The sequence below is a fragment of the Erigeron canadensis genome, chromosome 1, assembly GCF_010389155.1.
Source record: "Erigeron canadensis isolate Cc75 chromosome 1, C_canadensis_v1, whole genome shotgun sequence".
Lineage (NCBI taxonomy): Eukaryota > Viridiplantae > Streptophyta > Magnoliopsida > Asterales > Asteraceae > Erigeron > Erigeron canadensis.
In genome coordinates this window covers 56,810,657-56,834,542 of record NC_057761.1, presented here as the reverse complement: position 1 = coordinate 56,834,542, position 23,886 = coordinate 56,810,657, and the positions used below count along the sequence as shown (strand labels likewise).

General features: G+C 32.5%; 3 protein-coding genes across 3 annotated transcripts; 2 read left to right on the top strand and 1 right to left on the bottom strand.

Moving 5' to 3' along the window:
• Nucleotides 1–5,107: 5,107 nt before the first annotated feature.
• LOC122595764 (ATP-dependent DNA helicase RRM3-like) lies at nt 5,108–6,756 on the top strand. The gene is made up of 2 exons (XM_043768203.1): nt 5,108–6,127; nt 6,187–6,756. Exons 1-2 carry the CDS (start codon nt 5,108–5,110, stop codon nt 6,754–6,756), a joined length of 1,590 nt encoding a protein of 529 aa, XP_043624138.1.
• Nucleotides 6,757–11,833: 5,077 nt separating this feature from the next.
• LOC122585204 (putative phytosulfokines 6) lies at nt 11,834–12,826 on the bottom strand. The gene is made up of 3 exons (XM_043757314.1): nt 12,606–12,826; nt 12,400–12,482; nt 11,834–12,187 (listed from the first exon to the last, which is right to left on the bottom strand). Exons 1-3 carry the CDS (start codon nt 12,712–12,714, stop codon nt 12,077–12,079), a joined length of 303 nt encoding a protein of 100 aa, XP_043613249.1. The 5' UTR covers nt 12,715–12,826; the 3' UTR covers nt 11,834–12,076.
• A 6,154-nt stretch (nt 12,827–18,980) lies between these two features.
• Nucleotides 18,981–20,465, top strand: LOC122595753. The gene is made up of 3 exons (XM_043768190.1): nt 18,981–19,019; nt 19,442–19,739; nt 20,065–20,465. Exons 1-3 carry the CDS (start codon nt 18,981–18,983, stop codon nt 20,463–20,465), a joined length of 738 nt encoding a protein of 245 aa, XP_043624125.1.
• The last annotated feature ends 3,421 nt before the right edge of the window (nt 20,466–23,886 follow it).

Sequence of the window (23,886 nt, the reverse complement as noted above, 5' to 3'; positions counted from 1 at the left end):
TGGTACCAAAACTGAAAAAAACACAAAACTTTAGGTATGAAAACTGCAATTTTTTGAGTTGGAGACTAAAAGTGCAAAAGCTGCCAATTTAAGGTACCAAAAGTGTAATTTTCTCATTTATAAATGTAACACCCGACTTTTAGAAATATGGATTTCAATTTTTTTTAAATAAAGCAACCATTAAATGCGGAAACGTCCCATTAAAAACTTAACCATTTCCTAACGGAAATGTACGGAAATGTCGATAAAGGTTTTGGTGTTATTTATTGCATCATAACGACAATCCAAGAAATCTACATTCAAACAACCAAACTAAATATACAACGACATAATAACTAAAAGTCTAAATAAATGAGGCAAAGCTATGGCAACATAAAGTCTTCATAAAAGCAACCATCTACCCATGCCTCACTCTAAGCAATCTTCAACGACCAACCTGAGGAAACACAACATTTTCAACAAACAAGTGTCAGCTTTTAAAGCTGAGTAAGATAACCACAAGTTGTATAAAACGGTTGCCAGTTCAAACATCTTTTAAAACTATCATACGCATGTTAAGTAACACATAACAGCAACAACAAGCATTAGGAATATCATATCCCTAGATATGCCTAGCAACCTCATCAATCGACAATAAGCATCTCAACAAATCAACATCAGATTATGCCACAACAAAGCCAAGTAACTTATGTCACTTGTTATCGACAATATAAATTGTGTGAAGGCGGTCAATTGACCTTTAGGAAGCCTCACACCCGACATGATGGGTAGACCATTCGGTGGTCCATCGGCGTCGTTACGGATGGCATAACCAATCCACGAGTAAACCGGCATCGACAAAAATGGCCAGCCCACGCCATCCGGCAAACCCAACAACAGACTGAGTCGAATGGGGGTTATCATGATTACCCCAAACGACAGCGACGATAGCATACTAGCCAAGGCTAGCATGGGTTAAGCTTAACACTTTCGACAATAATTATACTCGAGTAACAACAACAACAACAATACAGCTTTTAGGGCCCTTAACGTGCGTGTGACATGACAATCCTACCAAGTCTAGTGTACTAGATGTACATACCAACATGTATCCAGCTAAACATCAATCTCAATCATATCCAACATCTAAGCATGCATATCAAGTATAACGAGAAATAAAAGATCATTAGCATGCATAAACAACACCCAAGTAACCTCCCGTGAGTTCCCATACCCAACATACGTACAAAAGGGCTTTAACAAATATTTATCTTGAAAACTAAGTTTTTGTCATGTCCCTCGTGTCAAAAGGTAGTTATCTTACCTCAATAAGCACGCAAAAACAAACTTTCGTCAACACGCAACAATGAATGTTCAAACCTCCAAAACTTACGATATACAAAGGAACCTAATTAACTTCTACTTAATTAAATTCCTAATAACAAATACTCAATATCATTGTCCTCTTAATGCATTATTAGTACATCTTATTATTTCAAAATACAACTATAATTCATGCTACAATAGTTTTAGAAGATAAAAATGCAATATATTACTTCTATCACATATTAAACTATGAGAAAGAAAATGAAGATTCTGATTTTTAAACTATAAGGACCAAAACTGTAAAATCTAAAACTGTAGGACCTGAAATGTTAGATTCAAAACTGCAGGGACCAAAAATGTCATTTTTAAAACTTTAGGGACCATTTATGACAAGTTACGAAACATCAGGTACCAACAGTGACAAGTTTCGAAACATTAGGGACCCAAACTGTATTTTCTGAAACATTAGGGACTGAAAACGTTAACTTTCAAACTTCAGGGACTAAAGTGTAAATTATGGTAGATGCTGACATCAGCATGCTAACATCAGCTGATGTCTTCTGATGGGACTCGGTGTTCGACGGGCTCCTGCACAATTTGAGCTGCTCCCTCTTTTATTTTTAAGTTTCTTTTTTATCAAAAACTATATACGTATGAAACTTCAAAACATGATTTCTACTTCGTTACTTAACGGATTCAAGCGATTCTTTTGGCAAAACGTTCGTTTTTCATCAAAGAATATATCTCCAGAAAATATTTTATTTTAACTTTCTGTATAATGATAAAACGACAAAGACGTTATAATATATATATATATATATAAATCTTTAAAACAAGATTCCCGATTCGTTATTCAACCAAATCAAGTGATTCTTTTTGCAAAACCCAATATTTTCAGAAACGAATATACTACAGAAAATTAATTTCGTTTAATTCACTGTCATCACCAGATTTTATGAAAAACGTATTAAAAACTTTACGGATCCTATCGAAATTGATGTGTGTGAATCAAGATACTTCCAAATAATTACACAACGTTAATATACAGCAAAATAAACTATTTTACAGAACTAAACTCTGCTTGTATGATAGTCATCATTGAGATCTTAAATTATGCTCGAAAACGTTAATTTTCAGTATGAAAATCTCTAGACATAAGCAAAGATCATTCTAATATATCATATATTGAAAAGAAAGACATACTTACTCTTAATCCAGAATATAGCCACAAATTTTGATGGAAAAAGATGAAGAGATAAGAAAGAAATAGCAAAAACTCACATAAGGGATCTTATAATTGTTATATATGTTAATTGTGAGTTTATGGTAACTTAAATATGGAGGTTACAAGACTTGAAAACCCTAATGAAGCAGATTTAATGTCTAATTTTCGTCCTTAAGGATTGGGCTTGGCTAAAGTCCACACAAACAAGCCCAAAAAGTCATATTAGCCTAAAAACTAAGGCCCGAAGCTAATATATACACTAACGGATGACCAATTAACGTCTTAGGCACATAATGGTGAACCGACACACCATATTAACATCTCATAACTCAATAACATAATCACATATAAGCCCATTAATCATCCCCTAACAACACAAATATTAGTTAACGCTTAAAGAAATTAACGACACAACAAACGGTTAACGTTTGACTAACGGAAGGTCAACATAAAATATTTAGGATGTTACAATAAACTATGTATTATGTACTCGTATTTTTGATATTTTGCCTGATCATGTGTTTTCCCCAAACATTTAGTCAGTATACGATGTTGAAAAAACTTCACCATAAAATGGTGAAACTTTGCACGTATCCTAGACAACGAGATGTTAACTATAAACCGTTACAAGTATGAGGGGAGAAAAACCCCAAACTTTGTCATCCCCAAAAACCAAACTCAAGACTTTGGATAAACCAGGAATACCTTTGACCAGCTGGGTCTAATCATCTGTTAACTTCATCATTTCAGGGTTTCAAATCTATCTATCTACCTTAACTATTCAAGGAACATACCGGCGACAACCAACTTTCTATTTTCCCTTTATTTACGACCTAACCTATATACTTATTCATATAAAATAATTTATTTTAAATTAAAATATATGAAAATATGGTAAGACAACTATATATGATAGAATTTATAAATAAATGAATCGCATATTGTCATACAAATAAAAAAATGTATCCTTTAATTTTGAAATATGAGATAACATTATTAATAAATAAATAATTTTATAGCTAAAGAAGTGGGAACTCAGATAGTATTGTGACTCCCCTATAATTTTTTTAAATTTTATGTATTTTTTTATAATTAAATAATAATAATAATAATAATTGAATTGACAAAATCTAATGTGACAATAACTAAGCTTAAAAATATTTTATAGATAGATAAAATTTGATCACTAGATGTCATGTTCTTGAAAAGATTATAAAATAAATTGTGTTTTTAAATTTAACTTAAAGATAAAAGTGAAATAAAAAAAAATTGAAAGGGTTTTTGGTTAATTTTGTTTAAAGAAATTTCTTTTCAATTTTAGAGTAATTCGAAAAGAAGATAACATATTTTCTGTCTTTTATAATTGAATACAAACTACCTAGCTACAAACACAAGTTTACAAACACATCATTTCATCAATCAAATCATTTTATTTTTATCAATCTTATTCCATCTCTTTGTTGATTGGTTCATATCATATGCTACATGTATTTGTAAAATTTTGTTTGTATTTATTTTGTAAGTCTAGCATTTTCCATAAATATAACTCCCCTAAAAAAGGGAGTGATATTCGTATCATATGTTTTGATTAATCTACCATATATGTGCTTTAATAACTTGTACAGTTTATTCAAAAAGTTATACTGTTACGAATATAATTATCCCAAAAAAAAACCCAAAACCCATTCAAGCAAGCCTTGTTTCTTTTTTACTTAATAAACTTAATATCTAAGAATTTAATCATTCACTCAAATTTTATATTTTTCTTTTTTTTACTTAATAAACAAAAATAATAATCAATTAATTTTATTTTACTTAATACATAAACAAACGTGGCTACTGTACGGTTAAAATATACTCAAAACCGCTCTCATCGATCAGTTTTCCTTTTTATTAATGGCCACGGTTTCAATCTTCTTTTCTAATCTCTTTATTAAATTTCATATGTATAATAATAAGAGTAATAATGGAGGATATATGGTGATTGTGGTAGAAATCTACCAAGGTGACAACAGTCTTCAAAACGGCGATCGAATCAATCGTTCAATTGAGGTTAATCTTTGTTATTTTTCAGTTTTCGTATATATAATATAATATATATATACACCAACCAGCTAGTAGTAATCTATTACTGTAGTATTTATTTCAAACTTCTCATTTTTAATCAGAAGAAGGCTGCTTCTACCAAGCTCTTCTTTTGTTTGTTTCATCTTGGCTAGTACTTAGGACAACCAACACAAATGTGTGGGTCAAGCAACTGTACGTAATATATAAAAATGTATACAATTGCCTTTATTTGAATGGGATTAACTATATATGGGTCAAATAATTGGAATAATAGGACCTTGTTTACATATTTACGTAGAAAATGCTACAGAATGTTTTATATGCCTTAGCAATTTCGTAAAGTAGCATCTGTCTATTGCCAACAACTACAGCTTCTATTATATATTATCATTCTAAAAAACCTCAAAGCACCAATTTTATGCTAGGAATATAATTCACCCATATGAAAATCAGTAGATTTGATCATATATCCACAATATATTTATATTTTTCATTGTAATATATCCGTCTATGAATTTAGGTTTAAGACTACAACCAGAGGATGCCAAAAACATTGCTTTATCGTATATTGAAGACTTATTAATGGTCCGTGGTGGTTCAATTCTCAAAAGGATACCAAACATGCCTCATCCAAATTACGAACAAGCAAGTGAATCCACCAATATTCTTATTCAGGATGAGCTCAATTATGACAGAATAACTTTGAAAGAAGAACATGACCACCAATTTAAGTCATTAACAGATGAACAAAGAAAAGTTTATGAAACCATAATGAGCGCGGTGGATAATGAAGCTGGCGGGGTTTTCTTTGTTTACGGATATGCAGGAACCGGTAAGACGTTTATATTGAATACATTAGCTGCTTCATTGCGATCAAAAGGTGAGATAGCTATAAACGTTGCATCAAGCGCTATTGCATCATTGTTACTTGATGGTGGAAGGACTGCACATTCACGGTTTGGCATTCCTAAGAAGTTAACCGAGGAATCGATTTGTGACATTAGTCCTGATAGTGACATGGCTGCATTATTAAGGAAAACGAAATTGATCATTTGGGATGAGGCACCAATGTTGAACCGACATTGTTTTGAATATGTAGATAGAACCATGAGAAAGATTATCTCTTCAAGAAAACCATTTGGAGGGAAAGTTATTGTTTTTGCTGGTGATTTTCGTCAACTTCTCCCCGTCATCCCTAGAGCAAGTAGGAATCAGGTTGTTAGTGCTTCTTTAAATTCCTCTTACATATGGAATAGCTGTCAAGTCTTAAGGCTTACTGTTAACATGAGATTAAAAGTTGGCTCAAACATAGCCGATAAAAAGGAGATTGAAGCATTTGGAAAATGGATTTTGGATATTGGGGAAGGCAAATTGGGTGGACCTAATGATGGAGAGGCAATGATTGAATTTCCACAAGACATTCTACTCGACGATGAAGGTGATCCTATTGCTTCTATATCCTCGTCTAAGTATCCTTCTCTTTCTGAACACCTAGATGATCCAGAGTACTTTCAAGATAGAGCAATTTTGGTTCGTACAAATGAAGAGGCTAATTCTATAAACAATCACTTATTATCTATAATGGATAGAAGGAAAAGGTATACTACAGTGTTGATAGCATATGTCCGACTGATGATTGTGATGTTTTTGATGAGTTACCCTACACTTCAGATATTCCAAATGCAGTATCTGGTGTTCCAAGACACATTTTAACTCTTAAGGTTGGAGTCCCAGTCATGTTACTCCGAAACATCGACCAAGCAAATGGGTTGTGCAATGGTACAAGAATGCAGATTAGGAAGCTGGATGAGCATGATATTGAAGCTAAAGTAATAACAGGGAGCCATAGCGGTAATATTGTCCACATCCCTAGAATGAAATTGATACCTTCGGATAGTGGAATCCAGACCAGACTCCAGAGAACACAGTTTCCTGTTGTCGTGTGCTTCGCAATGACTATACACAAGAGCCAGGGTCAGTCACTATCCCAAGTGGGTTTATATTTAAAGAAACCGGTTTTTAGTCATGGACAACTATATGTAGCTGTTTCACGTGTGAAAAGCAAAAAAGGATTGAAGGTGTTGATCCGTGATGAAAATAACAAGCCAGCCAACAAGACTAGAAATGTTGTCTACAAAGAGGTCTTCCAAAACTTATGATTTTATTTTCCCATTTTTTGTTTTTTCTACTTTCTAAAAACTATTCACTTTTTTGAAGTTCTGCTACTGTTTTGCATATGGTTGATTAACTTATAAATGTTTTTGTATTAGCGACCTAGAATCTCAATGTCTTTTTGAGTAACATATGTTGTGATTAGTGTTGGTTTTCCTCAGGCTATTGCATATTTTAGGTAGTAACATAAACTAGCTGATATTGTGAAAGTATCTATGAATTTGATCAATAATGTTTTAGGATGATCCCAATATTATATGGAATAATCAACACTTCAAGCAATGAAAAATGATCCAAGTGCTATTTGAAATATTTATGACTGATTTAGGATGTGTTAAGTGATTTAAGATGTGTATTACTTAGTTCACTATATATATATATATATATATATATATATATATAATTCTTTTGCAAAATTTTTTTTTAAATCCCAGATTGAACCTGTGTTGATTAACTAGTTAAAGGATAAATATTGCTTGTTGGTTCTTGCTCTTCATCCTTCCTTTGGGTAGCTAGTGTTTGGTTTCTTATTAGTCGCTCTTTCTGAAGTAGATTCGGGTATGGTTTTTTTACTGATGCGGTAGTGTTGCAAACAGTTTGTTTTGGTTCAACTTTGCGTAATGTCCTACATGAATGAGGTGCCTCTGTAGAAGCTGAAAGTAGGTTCGTTATTTTAACTATGCTTGAGTTTTGGGCTAGATGTAGCCATTCCCAACCCAATATGAAACATGCGTTTGAATTCAGCCCTCTCTAAGTAGCTACTGGTGTTTGTTTTTGTTTGGTTTTGCATAAATTATGCACGAGTGTTGTTGCTTAACAGAAGCATGGAGTATGTTGGTTTTTCTTGTGAGCGGACGGTCTTGGTTTTTGTTTTAATATTTCAAGTTTTAACTCTGTAAATGTTATGTGAAGTCAATCGTCCCTAAGCCCGGATAAAATGAGGGTGGTGGAAAGACGTGAATCATAGGTGCTCGTATACATGCTTGTGCCTTTGGTGTAGCTATTGGAAGGCTCATTTAGAAAACATTCACTATTGGTGAGACTATGTAAACATGCATTTTCTGCAGGATATTTCAGATGCTATCCTGGTAAAGTATTGTGGATTTCTTGTTACTTCTTGCCCGACCCAGTACTTCTCTAAAGATTTGAACATCTGTCATACAAAGACAGCACCAACCCAAGACTTGGAGGGGGAATTAGGCATGTTGTGTGCTCTACACACCGGGCCACTGATGTGGTGGAAAGACTTGGAGGTCTTTGGCATGAACACAATATTGTTTCCTTTTTGCCTTTCACATTGAACCCCTATCTCCCCTTTTCGTTTCTCTCATTTCTGATGTGGCCATGGAGATTGGTTGTGTGGAGTGGGAATTCCCTTTGCCTTGAGTGTTCAGGGTCTCAGGGATAACCATTTCCTCTTTTCAACTTTCATGTTGACATTCGGTTTAATTTTTTCTTTTAGAATGTCAAGAGGGGTGAGTCATGTTATGCATTAATTCGAAATTCCTCAACCTCCATATATTTTGGTACTTGATGCGATGATGGCTATCTTCTTTCGGTTTCCAACACTTTTGGGTTTCAGTTGAACAATTAGTTTAAATGACTCATGAGTAACAATCTTATTTTGTTTGATGATATATGACTAACGACTTGCATAAGCCTATAGACTAAACCTGCTGACTTGCTGAGCTTCTACACATGCAATTACGTACGTGAAGCTAAAGCAGCCTAAAACTATGATCACCAACAAATTAATTGTACCAATACATGGATCATAGGTGATGTAGTCAAATTTCCAGGCTACTCAGAGGCGTCTTACACACATCACATTTCCGAAATTGTTCATTATATAGAACAAAGAATAGAGTATCAAAACTCAGACAAACTAGCTGAATTGCAAGAGATTCTCTAGATAAAAAAGTTTTCAGCCAGTTGCGAAAGAATTACACTATGTGGTGGGATACCAGATTTTCAGATTTCCACTTGATAATTGTTACTTTGTCTCCAAAATAGTTAAAAGTTAGATGTATGGCCAGAACATGTGTTATGATTCTGATTTATCCAAGTAATTATTCAGATAAAACAATTTGCATGTGAACGTTGTTCATTTCGTTAGTCTTTTTTGCATCTCATACCAAACAAGAATACCTTTGTGACCCTTAAAAATTTTGTATTTCTAGACATGTCTGTCCATTTTTTAACTTGATCATGGAATAGTTGGGTGTATAGTATGGGAATTAGAGTGATATTATTTTTTTTAAAGGTAGCAACGGATAAATGACTAACATCACCCACGTGGATGCGCTCACGCCGGTTCAACTCCTGACAATGTTTTAAAGGGTTTGCTCCCCATATGTTAGAGGAATATAACATTGCTAAGGCCCCCTCACCACATTTGCATGTGTCACGATTCGAACCCGAGACCCCCTCGGAGGAAACCACATTGTGAAAACCCCCGGCTAACAACCCAATGGCAATTAGAGTGATCCGGTGATGATACTGTTGTCTCTTGTAGCTAGTTGGATGGGGTTGCTTATATATAAAGAATATATTAGATTACTAGACCATTTGATTACGTTTTCACTTAAAACATAACATCTTAAACATGATCACATGTATATTTTGTTTCACTAACTCATTCTTATACAACTAACCATTAATAAATAGATTGGTATCTAAGAAAACAAACTTGAAACCTTAAAGTATTATGTCCAAATCCGGGTTTGGGCAAAACACTCAACGGGCTGGAAACTGAGTTACTCAGAAATAATTGAGATGGGTATATAAAGAGGTAATGCTGCTTATCCTAATATTTGTCGTTCATTCTTTAAAATCCTATAATTAAACTAGTGGGACTCAGCTCATGCTATATATGTGGTCAAAAGCCACTTTCGGTTATTAACTACTGTTAAATAAGCACTGGTCATATTGCACATGCTTAAGGACATAGACCCAATATATACTTAGAATCCTATTATAAATTAAACGTAAAGTTGACTAATAATAAATGGAAAAAAGTACCAGTGTTAGTTCAGTAGCTTACATATAGCCATTCTGTATGATGCTCTTATCATACATCTTGACGTACAGTGTGCTTTCTAGACTCAGAGTGGCTCTCATCGTAATCTGTACTAAAGCCCACAACTATTATTTTACCTTTGTTTTTTAGAATAGTTTCTGTAAGGAAATACACGAAAGATAAATTGGTAAAATTTATATACTATTTTTGGAAGTAGCTAGATATTTGTTGTTGGACAATCGAAAAGAAAAATGTGAAGGCTTATTTTGAAACAAAAATATCCGAGTTTATTTCTTGACTTCTTATATAGAGTTTGTAGTTAAGGTACATAAAATATTTGTACAATTAATATAAAATTTAACGAATAAGCTTTTGATTAAAGGGTATAATTTCTTTGGATAAAGATCTTTTAAAGTTGTAATGATATCATAGGTAAAGTTGAAAGGATTTCAACCATTGGATTAATATTTGATTTTTAAATTTTGACCTTTTCAATTCAAGAGTAAGAGTTGTTTAACTTTACCTATAAAATTATTACTGTATAACTTTAGGGAGTGATATATCTACATCACTTTTTAGCCATCTACAGCAGTTGTATATATTTTACTGCACAGTATACAACTATATAATGATTGTATTATTGTAGATGACTAAACGTAGTTATAGATATATCACTTCCCATAACTTTAAAGAATCACTATCTAATTTTTTTTTTCTCATATTAAATACAACGTTAACATTTTCCATAAGACTATATGATGATTTTGATTTCTTAAAACTCTAGATAACATATGATGTGGTATTGTGGTTTCTAGTTGAGAAATTGATGGTAACTGCAATCTTCTAAATTTGCAACCATGACAACAATTAATGTTCGAATTTGGTCAACTTCAATTCACTGAGAATTGCTACTCTCCAACTGTCTAAATGTCTAATAAGTGCCTCAATGCATTTAAACTCTGTATATATGAACATTAAGTATCTCAGTCTAGTTTGGGTCATATTTCTCGGTTATTTAGTCTCTTAAGTTAGGCCGGTTCTTATAAGGGAGTCCCAGGGGAGTCCTTGAAGACTAGGACGCAAAACGCTATTGTCACGGAGCATCCAAAATGAGAGTCTTCAGCCGAGAGTCCTCACGAGGACTACGAAGGACGCACAAGAGTGGGACCAAAATGCAACAGAGAGAGAAAGAGAGAGGAAGAAAGTAAAGAGGTGGGACCAAGATCTAAAAAAGCTTGTCATTATAGGCAGGGAGAGTCCTAAGGAGAGTCCTGTTGTTGACGTGGCAGTCAGGACTCCTAAGGACTCCTTCTATTATAAGAACCGGCCTTAGATCATAACAAAAAAAAAGGTTAGACGTACCCAAAAAGAGATCGATGAAAATAAAGAGCTTCCTTGTTTGCTTATGAATAATTTATACACAATTTCACAAAGTATGTCAACTTTCATTTGATCATATTTATGTAAATTAGCTCGGGTTCTGTTCATCAGTTCGCCAAGCCTTCAAAAAAGAAACTCGAGTGATTTGGCTTAAGGAATGATAATTCTAGTAGAACATAATCAAGTAATGCTAAAATATAATCAATCCTCTCCTTGAGCTGATATAATCAAATAATATATAAGAATTGGATGTTTATGCAAACATATACACTAACATATATAGGGTTATATAAGTGATTGAAAATGTATTTATTTTTAATGTAAAGTCTATCGTATATATTCAATTATTTAAATGTATATCTAACTTTTAAATATTAGTAGTACATGTATGAAACGATATCTTTGTCTATGCTTTCATCTATAAAAGTACTACTACTAGATGCAGACTATAACAATATTGAAAATGAATATATACTTAAGATTTTTAAGTTAATTTGATGCATATTTTTCGACTAGGTTGTACGTATACACGTACTTTCAAACATTTATTCATCTATAATACTAATTAATGATACTACTAATTAATCTACTTCTACTATATAAATGTTTGACTTGAACTACCTTGAGACAAGTTTGAACTTGAATGACCCCGCATATAGATAGACTATTTTCAAGTACTACACACAATTATTATTTCTATTACTATTCATAGAGTTAGAAGTACACGTACACCCAGAAATCGTTGGTTTGGTAGTGTATCTAGTAGCTAATTAGGATTTTTTTTTTTTTTTTTCATTTGGAGTAGATGCAAGTCACTACTACGAGTACTTTAGAACATATATGTATGCTACATTGAGAAAGAAAGAAAAGGCCATAAATTTAATCAATAAGAGATCAAACTTATTTCATTAATGTTTATGCTGCTGAGTGTAAATATAGTCCAAGTGAGCTTCTGCGAGAAGTCTCCTGTTTAAACACTCTTCATCTCCATTTCCACACTCCTCCATGCCCATCATCTCCTGTGTATAGTACGTCATCAAATATTATATTATATTAATCCCCAAATAGTTAATCAATTAATATATTTGCATCATCTCCGGAGGTAGAGATCGACATATATGACTGTATACATCACACTACCTATCGCCCAGGATTGGGTATTGTTGTGATAAGAAGGCTTAATTAATCAAATAGTAATACTTCAAAAAAAAAAAAAAAAAAGTATATTTACATTGAATGAGTTGATGGCCTCTAAATCAACAGAAGATTCTTCATTGTTGTTGATAGATTCATCAAGTTCCACCATCTTTTCACCTATAATTTCATGACAAAAAGGTGGAAGAAAAGCAATACTACTTTAGATTAATGTTATATGAAGATATAATTAGTTAGTGAAAAGATAAACTTTGAGTGTACATATGTGTGTAAAATTAGTACCTTGTTTGGTGTGCTTGATGAAACGGGCAGATGTGTGTGTAGGTGAGATGGCAATAAGAAAGAGAATGAAGATCATCAAAGGAACACCACAACGGAAGTTGTGCTTCATTGTCTCTCTCTCAGCTCCTTTGGTAGTGTTGTGTGTGTGTGTATGTGTGAGAGAGAGTGTGCGTATGTGTAAATTGTAAAATGCTATGTATATATGTTGTTGGGAGTTGGAAGTGGGGAAGGCCCGATATATAGCGAAAGATTTAAAACATATATATACATGCAATATGACAACGCACTGATGTACGTTTTGACTCAGGTTGACTCTAAACGAGGTGTACGTTCATGTATATTATAAGGAAATAACAATGATTTAATAATAATATCTACCAACAAGGTCATATCTTACGAGGTTAATAACTAAATGCAAAATCATCCATTAACTTAATTCATATGCTTAAAAAATAATTTAAATTTTTAAAAATTTGACTCATAAATTCCATTAAGTCTTTTTCCTAATCTTATCATTTGATTGTTTCACAAGTCTTTTTCCTAATCTTATTAGATTTATATATCATTATCCTAGCTAAATACAGGGGCGGTGTAAAGGGTGGGCAAAGTGGACGACGGGCCGAGATCCGATTTTTTAGGGGCCCGATTTTTTATTTTTTATTGTTATATTATATAAAATTAAAACTTATATGCGGATTATAAAGGAAAATAAGAAGGGATTATCACTTGTCTGCTTCTTCGAAATCTAAGCGATGCAGTTAAAGTTTACACAATTTCAATTTGTCAATTATCCCCACCTTTCATTTATTTTGCAGGTGATGATTTTTTTATAACTCTTTCTATTGTTTTGTGTAGATAAAAACTAATTGCAAACTTTATCCATGTTTATCTTCTTGTTTATTATTTGTAGTATGTTAATTCATTAATATGATTTTTTTTTTTTTTTTTTAGTTTCTTTAAGAATAACTTTTTTATTATGTTTATTGATATAACGTTTAGCTCATATAATGTAAACTTTCTATCTTGATATATATATATAATATTTGTTGCGCTTAGCCGATGAGCCCTTTTTTTTCTCTCGGCCCAAGACCCATAAATCTTCGGAGACGGCCCTGGCTAAATATATATCATTTTCACTTATTACTCATATATAAACTCGCATATGAGTTAAGCATCAAGTATAAGAAAGAATCAAAATGAAATATCGATCAGTGCTATGACGTTAAAATTTAATATTTATGAAATATTAAACAATGTTTATTATTCTAGTTTTTTCACACTTGTTTAAAGCAAGTGTGAATAAATGACATTTTTGTTATAGTGATATTGTTATTGCAAGACGATCAGGGCAACCAAAAACACATCTTTGTTTATGAATATTGTTTTCATGTGTGTAAAGAAGAAAAATAAATACTTCAATCCGCTTTACAATAATGATGTCAATGTCGAACAACCCAGCACGCCGTACTGTGTTGCCGAACGACATCAAATGCAATGTTGATGCCGAGACACCATCTCGTGCTCATATGCAAGTAGCTAGAATGTATAAAATACGGGTAATATATATATATATATATATATATATATATATATGTTTAAAAATATGCCAAAACACATGTCTACATTCAAAAATGACACATGTATAACACTCATTTTCTTTCTTAATCTATACATTTAATCATGTCACATATCTATCTTAGATTTTTAGGCATATCAATTATTTCTTATAAGATACTAGTGATTATATGAGTTGATCTAAAAGCCTATAATGGCATCCACAATGGTAGGTTGATAAATGATTTTTTTTTATATAAAAAAGTTATTGAAAAGATTTTTATCACTGGGGTTGATATTTTTCAACTTATTGAAGCAAAAGTGATTTTTTTACACAATCAATGTAATCAAAGAAAGTGGATGGAAAGAGATTTTGAAAATTATATTGTTTTAATAATGGTGTGATGAACAAAAAAGTTTATAGTTTTTTTACTATTGTGGATGCTCTAAGTTGGAAAAATTAGTTATACCGTTGTTTAAGGGAAAAAATTTACGACACTTGTCGTGACAAGTATTTTTAACTTATAATAATACAGGATTACAGGTGAAAATTCTTTAAAAAAGCTTTTGGGTTGATGATAAGCTTTTTTTTTAACCCTTTTTCTTTATGTTTTTTAAATAAAGTTTGACTACAATGTTACAAGTAACATTAACTTTGTCATCAGAACTTAATTTTTGTCACACCCCACCTTAAGCGGAATCGTAGGATATGACAAAAAGAAATAACATAGCACATGGAATTTATAATAGAGTTATACTAAATGAAATCCAAATAAATGTGATTCAAACAAGCGGGATAAGTCTAGGCAACACGCTCAAATAGCAAAAGAAGTGGCAAATAGTATTGAATGTTCAAATGCAATCTAGGAGTCCATGAAGGATCTCTTTACTAGTCTTCCTAAAGTCCTATACTCAGTCTCCTTAAGCATTGTTATTACCTGAAAATGAATGCTCGAAAATGTCAACATAATGTTGGTGATTCGTAGGTTTAAAGGAATACAAATGAATTTGTTGTGCATGATATATGAGGTTGGACAATAGTGTAAATATAAACATGTAGCAGCCTGTATGCAATCCAATACTGATCAATGCCATCATAGTTATCCAACAACACAATCCCATCACTCCTGTCAACAACTCAATCACACACTGTAATACCAACACTACCAGTTGGAGTATATAGTTGGTCGATAGATTTCAAATAGTCTTCAATAGATATCAAAGACATCTATGCATCATAGAATCACACAAACAAGCTAGCATACACATTTCATAATTACACGTATTTGTCCAAGAAAGCAACAAGTTTTGGCACAACTAGAAAGAAATGAAAAGTGTTTGAGCATCATTTCCCCCAAATAAATAAAATAAAAAGGGGCCACGAAACTCACCTCAATCAGCAAGCAGTTGTGCAAAGTCCAACAAGGTCGCTAGAATCTACACAACGTATATATAAACAAGTTACAATTATGGACATGGTCAAGAACCGTCCATTGTAACCCGTATTTGATGATATATATATATATATATATATATGTGTGTGTGGCTACTTTGAAAATATTCCCAACTGATTTGTCATATATTATTAAGTTACAAGTCACATAACTTAATATAGTGTAATTGTTTTAATGATATACCATTGGTTTCTACAAGTTCATATTCACTGAAATTTTTGGTAACTTTATCTATTTTTTATTAGGACGAAATGAATAATTCAAGCTTTCAAATCTTAACCACTGTAACCTTAAAGTGTTATACACTTACATGAATTTTTAATTAATTTATTTCGCACGTTAACTATTTTTAAAAATTCCATAATCACATACTAGTCAGAAAATTCACTGTTTGCGCGCAGAAAATTTTTATAAAAGTTAAGGGTCTTTGAAGCTTCAAAAAAATCCAAATTTTTACTGTACACTCTTAACATCTTAAAATGTTTCTGGAAAAAAAATAATCTTCCAGTTCATAAAATCGACCAAGATATGACTATTTGAAGTCGACCTAAATTTGTTCGGAAGACTCAGCTTTGCGCAGTTTTGTTATAAAATTCGTTTGACAACCTTAAACTTCATATTTTTACACAAAACCAATTCCACCAGAAAGTACACTTCCTGAATTTAATTTTAGACACAAAAAACGTGACTTAACCATTTTCCATGGCCAAGATACGACCTTTCAAAGTTAACAAACCGAATCTATCTAGATTCTGAAACACTTCCACACACCCTTTTTGAAGCTCATCCCTACTCAAAACAATTATCTAGACTTTCAAACTCCACAAAGACTTATATATATCGGTCGTTAATATATGTTTATATTTATATAACTTTCCAGATTGCCTTTACGATTTGTCAAACATTGAAGTTCATGACAACATGCAACTTTATAACAATATGGCTTTTACCATACTCTATGGATTCCATAATTTATTTAGTTATTAATCATACTTTTAATTTATAAAAATCTTACATTATCTTTTGAAATTTGGCCATACGTATACACTCATCAAATAGATTACAAATATTATATATAAATATATATATAATTTAATAAAAGATAAAGATTAAGAATTTTACCACCAAAGTTGATGATCACTCCTTAAAGTACCAAAATTTGCTTTGACATAATGTTTATAAAACTTGGCTTGATGAGGATTTTAATATGCTCTTGTGTGGTGTTGTATGTGTTCGACGCAGGAGAAGAAAAAGAAACAAGAAGGGTTATAATTTGTTATGGTGATTAGTTATATTCATAGATAAGTCTTTGATATAGTTTATAATTAGGATTTATTAGTGTATAATTTAGCAAGAGTTATAGTAGGATTTTAATTCCTCTATCCGTAAATTACAAGCTAAGGATTTGGGAAATTTGTTGTTGTTGTTTAATAAGTAGGTTACTTGCCTTCCATGTTTTTTATATATAGTTACTACTATCATTATATAGAATTATTTAGGATTTGGATGGGATGGACATCCCTTTGACCGAACTAAGACCAACAGGTAGATACATTATTTTTTTAAAATTTTTTTTTAGTAGTAAAGTGTTATAGGCTTTTAGTTAATCTTAACTGTGACTTATACAATGTCATGGCCCAACTTGTTAGATTATAACTCTAAATAGCCAACGAGTAGTATTGCTATTAAGAAATGAATATGACTAACAATTACGCGTCTAAATATTACGGGAACAGTTATAGTCATTTATGTTTTACAAAGATCAAATGTCTAAATCCTAAACTTATTGAAATCCAAGTAATAAAAGTCACATATTGGAATGATCACAACATCTACACGCTTGTTATACTATGTAGGCACATTAACTAGTCAAGAAATTAGGATCACAAATTAGAAACTATAATAAATTACTGGTTTGATGACGGATGTCACAATTTTTCGGTCTACTCATTGGATATCATAAAGTTTCTTACCATATATTGAAAACAAGTAAACAACTCATTTTTTAAAATCAAAACTTAAAGTTATATGAATTAACTTTAAGAAACATTATCTTGTTAGCATCGAATAACATAATTACTCCGTAGTAGGGATGAGAATTCCATTCCCACAAAATTAATTTCCATTCCAACAACAAAAAAAAAGTAGGGATGATGAAACATTATTATTATCACATGTAAATGGTTCCGATTTGTATGGAGGTATATATGATTATGGTAATAATGCATAATGATCGAGAATGAATTCACAAGTCATGTGAGACCGCACCACCAATATTGTTGATCATGAAAGAGAAAGAGAGGTTTGGTCATTGTCAAAAGAGTAATGTGGTCCAAAGTAAGTCCAATCTTACAAGAATCAGTACGTAGTGTGTGGGTGTGTGATAGTGGCTGACAGCATCAAACCAAGTCAACCTTTTCTACGTACTCCAACAACTGTTTCCCATCTTCCACCTTTCACCCCTCTTTTTCCCATATTTTTTACTCTTTTAATTCCCACTTCATCCAAAACAATAGTTCCAAGTTAAATATTTGTATTTTTGTATATAAGCACTTGTAAGCAAATGCTAACCATGTTTACAACAAACTTCCATTTCAATTTTAGGTAAATGGGTACATGAGACCTCATAAGATAGTGTTTAAGTAATTTTATTCTCTCGATAATTATTTTTGGGCTCGGTTTGAGGATTATTGTTTAATACTCCCCCCGTCCCAATTTAAATGTCACGTTGATTAACTTTGACCGTAAATAACTTTGTTTGAACTATATAGTAGTTGATGAAATTTATATGAACGAAAAGTACATTAAAAACTCAATCCATTCATAGATTTTATATCAAGTGTTACATGACACAAACAAAATTATTTACGGTCAAAGTTAGTCAACGTAACATTTAAATTGGGACGGAGGGGGTATCTGACTTCAAAGTTTCCGTGCACCATAAATTTGAGGTGGTACACAAAATAAACTTATACGGAGTATATAAATTCTTAGTTTCGACTTTATTGTTATAGCTTATACTAGTATGTTTTAATGACCACCAAAATTGAACATGTAAAAGTAAGATCGATCTTAATTTGGCTCGACATATCATTTGATATGTAGCCGCTTATAACTAAGAATTAAGTTCGGAGTTAAAATCCTAGTACGTACATAATCATGTGCCACCTTAATTTCATGTATATATAATTTGATCTAAACTATTATATAGATGTAATTCAATCCAACTTATGAAGTATAAGGGGGGACGGATGGGGTGTCGAAACCGGCGGTATCACCCCCATACCGGCAGTAATACCGCGGCCACCACTGAATTTATAGATGAACGGCATGGGCAACGGGTATAATATATTGCCGTTGGTGATAAATGGAGAGAGAAAGAAGGAGCGGGGGAGGTGGGGTCCAGGTGGGTCAAAGTAGCCGTTTGGCATATAAAAAAAAAAAAAAACCCTTTTCCATATTTTATCTATATATACATATACATCTATCACAAATCTAACAAAACCTTTTTACCAAAAACATATATTTCTTCAAACCCAAAACCTTTTCACCAAAAAAATGTCTTCAAGTTTTTCCGATGAACTTATCATTCCCCCTCCGTTTCCCCAATTATCTACCGGTAGTAAGTTTGATTTTTTTCAAAACGCGATCAAAGAAATAGAAGAACTTGAAGACTCGGGAAGCTCTCGTGAAAGCCGAACCTATATCGATCGCGAGAGAGACGTCGCGCATAGCAAACTCATGCGCGACTACTTCGGTGAAAACCCAAAGTTTGGGGAGTGTTGGTTTCGCCATCGCTACCGTATGAGCTAATGTTTTTTTTTGAAGATTGTTGCCGACATTGAAGCTACTTTCCAGTATTTTCGAGATGGAGTAGATGCGAGGGGAAGAAAGAGTTTCTCGCCGATTCAAAAATGCACGTCGGCAATTAAACTACTTTCAACGGGTGAACCGGCAGACAACTATGATGATTATCTATGTATGGCCGAAAGAACAAGTCGGGAATGTCTCGAGTATTTTTGTGACGCGGTCATTCATTTGTACAAGAGGGAGTATTTGCGCAGGCCGACATCCCACGACGTCGCCTTGCTGTACAATGCGCATGAGGCGCGACACCATCTGCCAGGTATGCTCGGTAGCCTTGATTGTACGCATGTTGTATGGAGGAATTGTCCTAGGGGCGAGAAAGGGCAATACACGCGAGGGGATCACAAAGTGCCGACTATCATGATTGAAGCTGTTGCGTCACAAGATTTATGGATTTGGCATTCTTTTTTTTTGTCCTCCTGGATCAAACAACGACATTAATGTGTTGAATCGGTCGCCGTTGTATGATACTACTAGAAATGGAACGGCTCCGAACACGTCATTCACTTTACGAGGCCGCTTGTACTGACGTAGGTATTTGCTTACTGATGGAATATATCCTAAGTGGTCTACGTTTGTAAAAGCGTATCCGCATCCAGTTGATCCAAAGGAAGTGAAATTCAAGCGAGTGCAGGAGGCGGCGAGAAAAGATGTGGAACGGGCTTTTGGGGTGCTTAAGGGAAAATGGAAGATTTTGGAACGTCCAATCCGGATTATGGATAAGGAGAAAATAGGGAAAGTCGTCGAAACATGTTGTGTATTGCATAACATGATCATAAAGGACGACGGGAGGGCTATCTCACCGGTTCATATAATGGATTCACTGGTTCCTGCAGCTTACGATCCTAGAGTTCTACGGGAATTACATGACGAAAACGTCCATCATCGTCTTCGGTATGATTTAACGGAGCATGTATCGACGTTGGATTTGGCATACCTCGATGACCCAGCAGCTCAACCACCACCAATCGAGGATTTGATTTAGTATTATGTAGTTTATTTAGTTTTTTAAAAAATGTTGCATCGTATTTTTCTTTTTAAAAGTTTATGTAATGTTATGTTTTTTTAATATTAAATAAAATGTTATGTATTATTGTTAAATTGTTTAAGTTAAAAAAAAATTAAAAAAAAAATAATTTGGGAGGATTGAGAATTTATCGGCCGTCAGTAAAAAAATTGGGAGAGTTATAAAGTTAAATTGAGTTATAAGGATTTTATTGATGGAATTTGAGGAGTATCGTAAATTCATTCATCCCCATTCCGCCCCCCCCTAATGCATGTTACAAGAAAAAGCTTCACTACATGTGACACCTTTAGTTAATCCTTGTAAAGCTTCTCTCCACATTGCCACCTTTAATTAATTAAGCCTGATGCGTACAGGTACAGCGTATATATATATATCTCATGTTTATATATAGGTTCCATTGCAAAAATGCTAATTGGATCCCACATGTAAGCAACCATATTTGGTGCGCGCATACTCCACCTCCTTTTTATTGTTTAGCTGAGAAAGGATAACATACGTACACGGCAATTTCCAAAGCTGGACATCCTGCTTAATTTATCATAATATAAAGTTGATGTACTACAAGTGGCCGGTGTTAATTTATCATATATGCAACTCGAACTAACAATTAACCTCATAAAACCTCTAATGCTTAATGAGCTAATTAAAATATTCATCATGATACATCTCAACTAGAAATATAATTAAACTCAGACCGACATAAGATCGAGCACTGCATCTTGTACCCGTTGGACAAAGAGGCGAGATTTGTAACTTTATATGTTGCAGTTTCTTCTAATTACCAGTTATCGAATTGAATAGGAGCAAATTAATAAATCTTGTAAAATCTAAGTTGATCGATTAGGGCGGAGAGATTGATCAACTCTCTAAATCATTAAAAATGTATATATATACTTTGTAAGTTGTAACATTTAAACTTTTTTTCTAGTAACTTGTAGAACGAATGAACTGCATGCATGTTGCTCAAAAAAAGTTTATGTAAAGCAAATGTGGATAAATATTATGGATACATGATGAACCTTTAAAAATTACTTCCCAAAATTGGTATATCGTGTATTACTAGCTACTACTATATCACAAATTTTTGACTGTTACCTAGCTATATTATTTTTAGAGTTCTCAGCTCTAGTCAATAATGTATATATAACTTGATATATTATATATAAATATATATATGTAAAGAATATATTAAAGTATGATATTATATATGAATATCAACTACCTTCTTAAAAAGTTTTGATCAACCATGATATATATATAATACGTTAAATTGTCAATAATGAGGTTGGTGGCCTATTGGTAAGATTTTTAACCTTGGGATGATCCGATCATCTGGGTTCGAGTCTCATTTACCTCGAGTGTGAAATAATAAGGGTTCTTCTTTAGGTTTCATCCAAGATATATATTCAATTTTGGAATAAAAATAAAATAAAATGTCAGTTCTAAAAAATACAGTAATATAACACGTAACATGAAGGAAATTTTATTTGTATATATGTATTTATTTATATATGCATATGTGTCATCAAGTAAGAAGACATGTACATTTTTTTAAGGACTATTGGATTCTTGCATAAGAGTGCTAGCTAGTAAATATATAGAAAATCATCTGTATCAATAGTGCTTTCTCTGCCAAATCCTATCTTAGTGCTGTTAACGCGGATAAGTAATGAAGTTCCCAACAAGCTACTCCATTTTATTGTTTATAAATTTTTCCCACTATAACGATCATCGATCATATCCTGCAACTATATATAAAAAAAAGATATGGAAATTGTATACATTTTCATAACAATAGAAGTGAAATTAATAAGTTCTTGCAGTACGTATTGAAAAATACATACTAGCTACCTGATCAATATAATTGTTTAACGATTGTAAGAGTGAATTAAGCATTAAAAATTCATCATTTGGATTTTGGAGTATGGGCCAATTTGAATGATTTATGATGAAGTTAAAATAAATAGAGATTAAATTAATTTGTATAGTAATATATGATCGATGTGCATTTCTGTGAAATGGTTTGTCGTGAATCTATGTAGTAAAGTTTCTCACTTCGGTGATTGCAATATAATTGATATTGCTTGATAAACCGACACGCATCATCAACTAGCGAAAATAGATGGAATACTATACTATTACTTTATATATGGAGCATCATATCATATATATATTTAATAAAGAAGATAAAGATATGCTTCACTTTATGCCTATATATCAATCTATCAATCCCATGTTGGAAGGAATCAAATACACAAAATAATTATTCTGTACCATTACAATTGTTTATTAGGTTCCAACTTCATAAATAAATAATTATGATGATATACTAAAATCTGGAAACATAAACATGAGTCGATCTCATACTTCAATATGCTAATAATAATACTTATTGGTCGTATGTAGACATGTAGTAATATGAATTCAGTCACTTAATAATCAGTCGATCACTTAATAATTAAAAAACAAACATGTACTAGTCTTTTTTTTTTTTTTTTGTAGAGGCTCCATATATATATATGCAATCTGGTCATCTTTACATACATGTACACCTAGAAAAACAACAGAAGCACTAGAGCGACAAAATCCATTCTATTCTTAACTTACGTATATTAAAGGTAGGTAGATGTTTCGACAAACAACATCATATCATAGACAGCTTAAAGCATTTAATTTTTAGAAACATATAATTAAGCTCGGTGTACATTAATTATGATGACCATGGAACTCGATCGTCTATAGCATAGATAGAGGAGATCTGGAGAATGTAGAGTCCATGGGTGAAATGATGTATTACATGGCAAATTTTATAGCTTGAAGAGTTGAAGTCCATAGAAAGAAAAGAAAGGGCGAAAAACTAGCTTCTCCTTTTCTTTTTGTTAAAAAAATTTAGAAAAGGTTGTTACCATTAAGAGTAATAACTTAATTGAGGAACATATTGGTCGACAATGTTCAATCTTTTGAGCAAAAAACTTTTCCAAATCAAAATTCTCTCCAGCTTGTTAATTAGTTCTAAATTTATTTCATACCTTAGCCCAAAAAAACTGTATAACTTAATTAATCAAAAACAAAATATATGGTTGAAAAACTCATTATTGACACAATTTTAAAGAGTCTGAAATAACGTAACTTTAAACTTTACAAATGTATTTGAAAATAAAAATGGACTTCATTTTATTGGTTGGGCCGATAGCTGGTCAAAACTTGAATAACGCTTCATTTCTTAGCCATATGTAGAAAACGGATTTTAATATTTGCTTGGATCGAAGTATCGAACTGAACGGAGTTTTCGGCTTTGAGTTTGGAATTGGGTCATAGCCGTCACCAGTAAAAGTCGGTTTCTTCTTGGACCAGTCATTTGTATTTGAGCCCAGGAGCC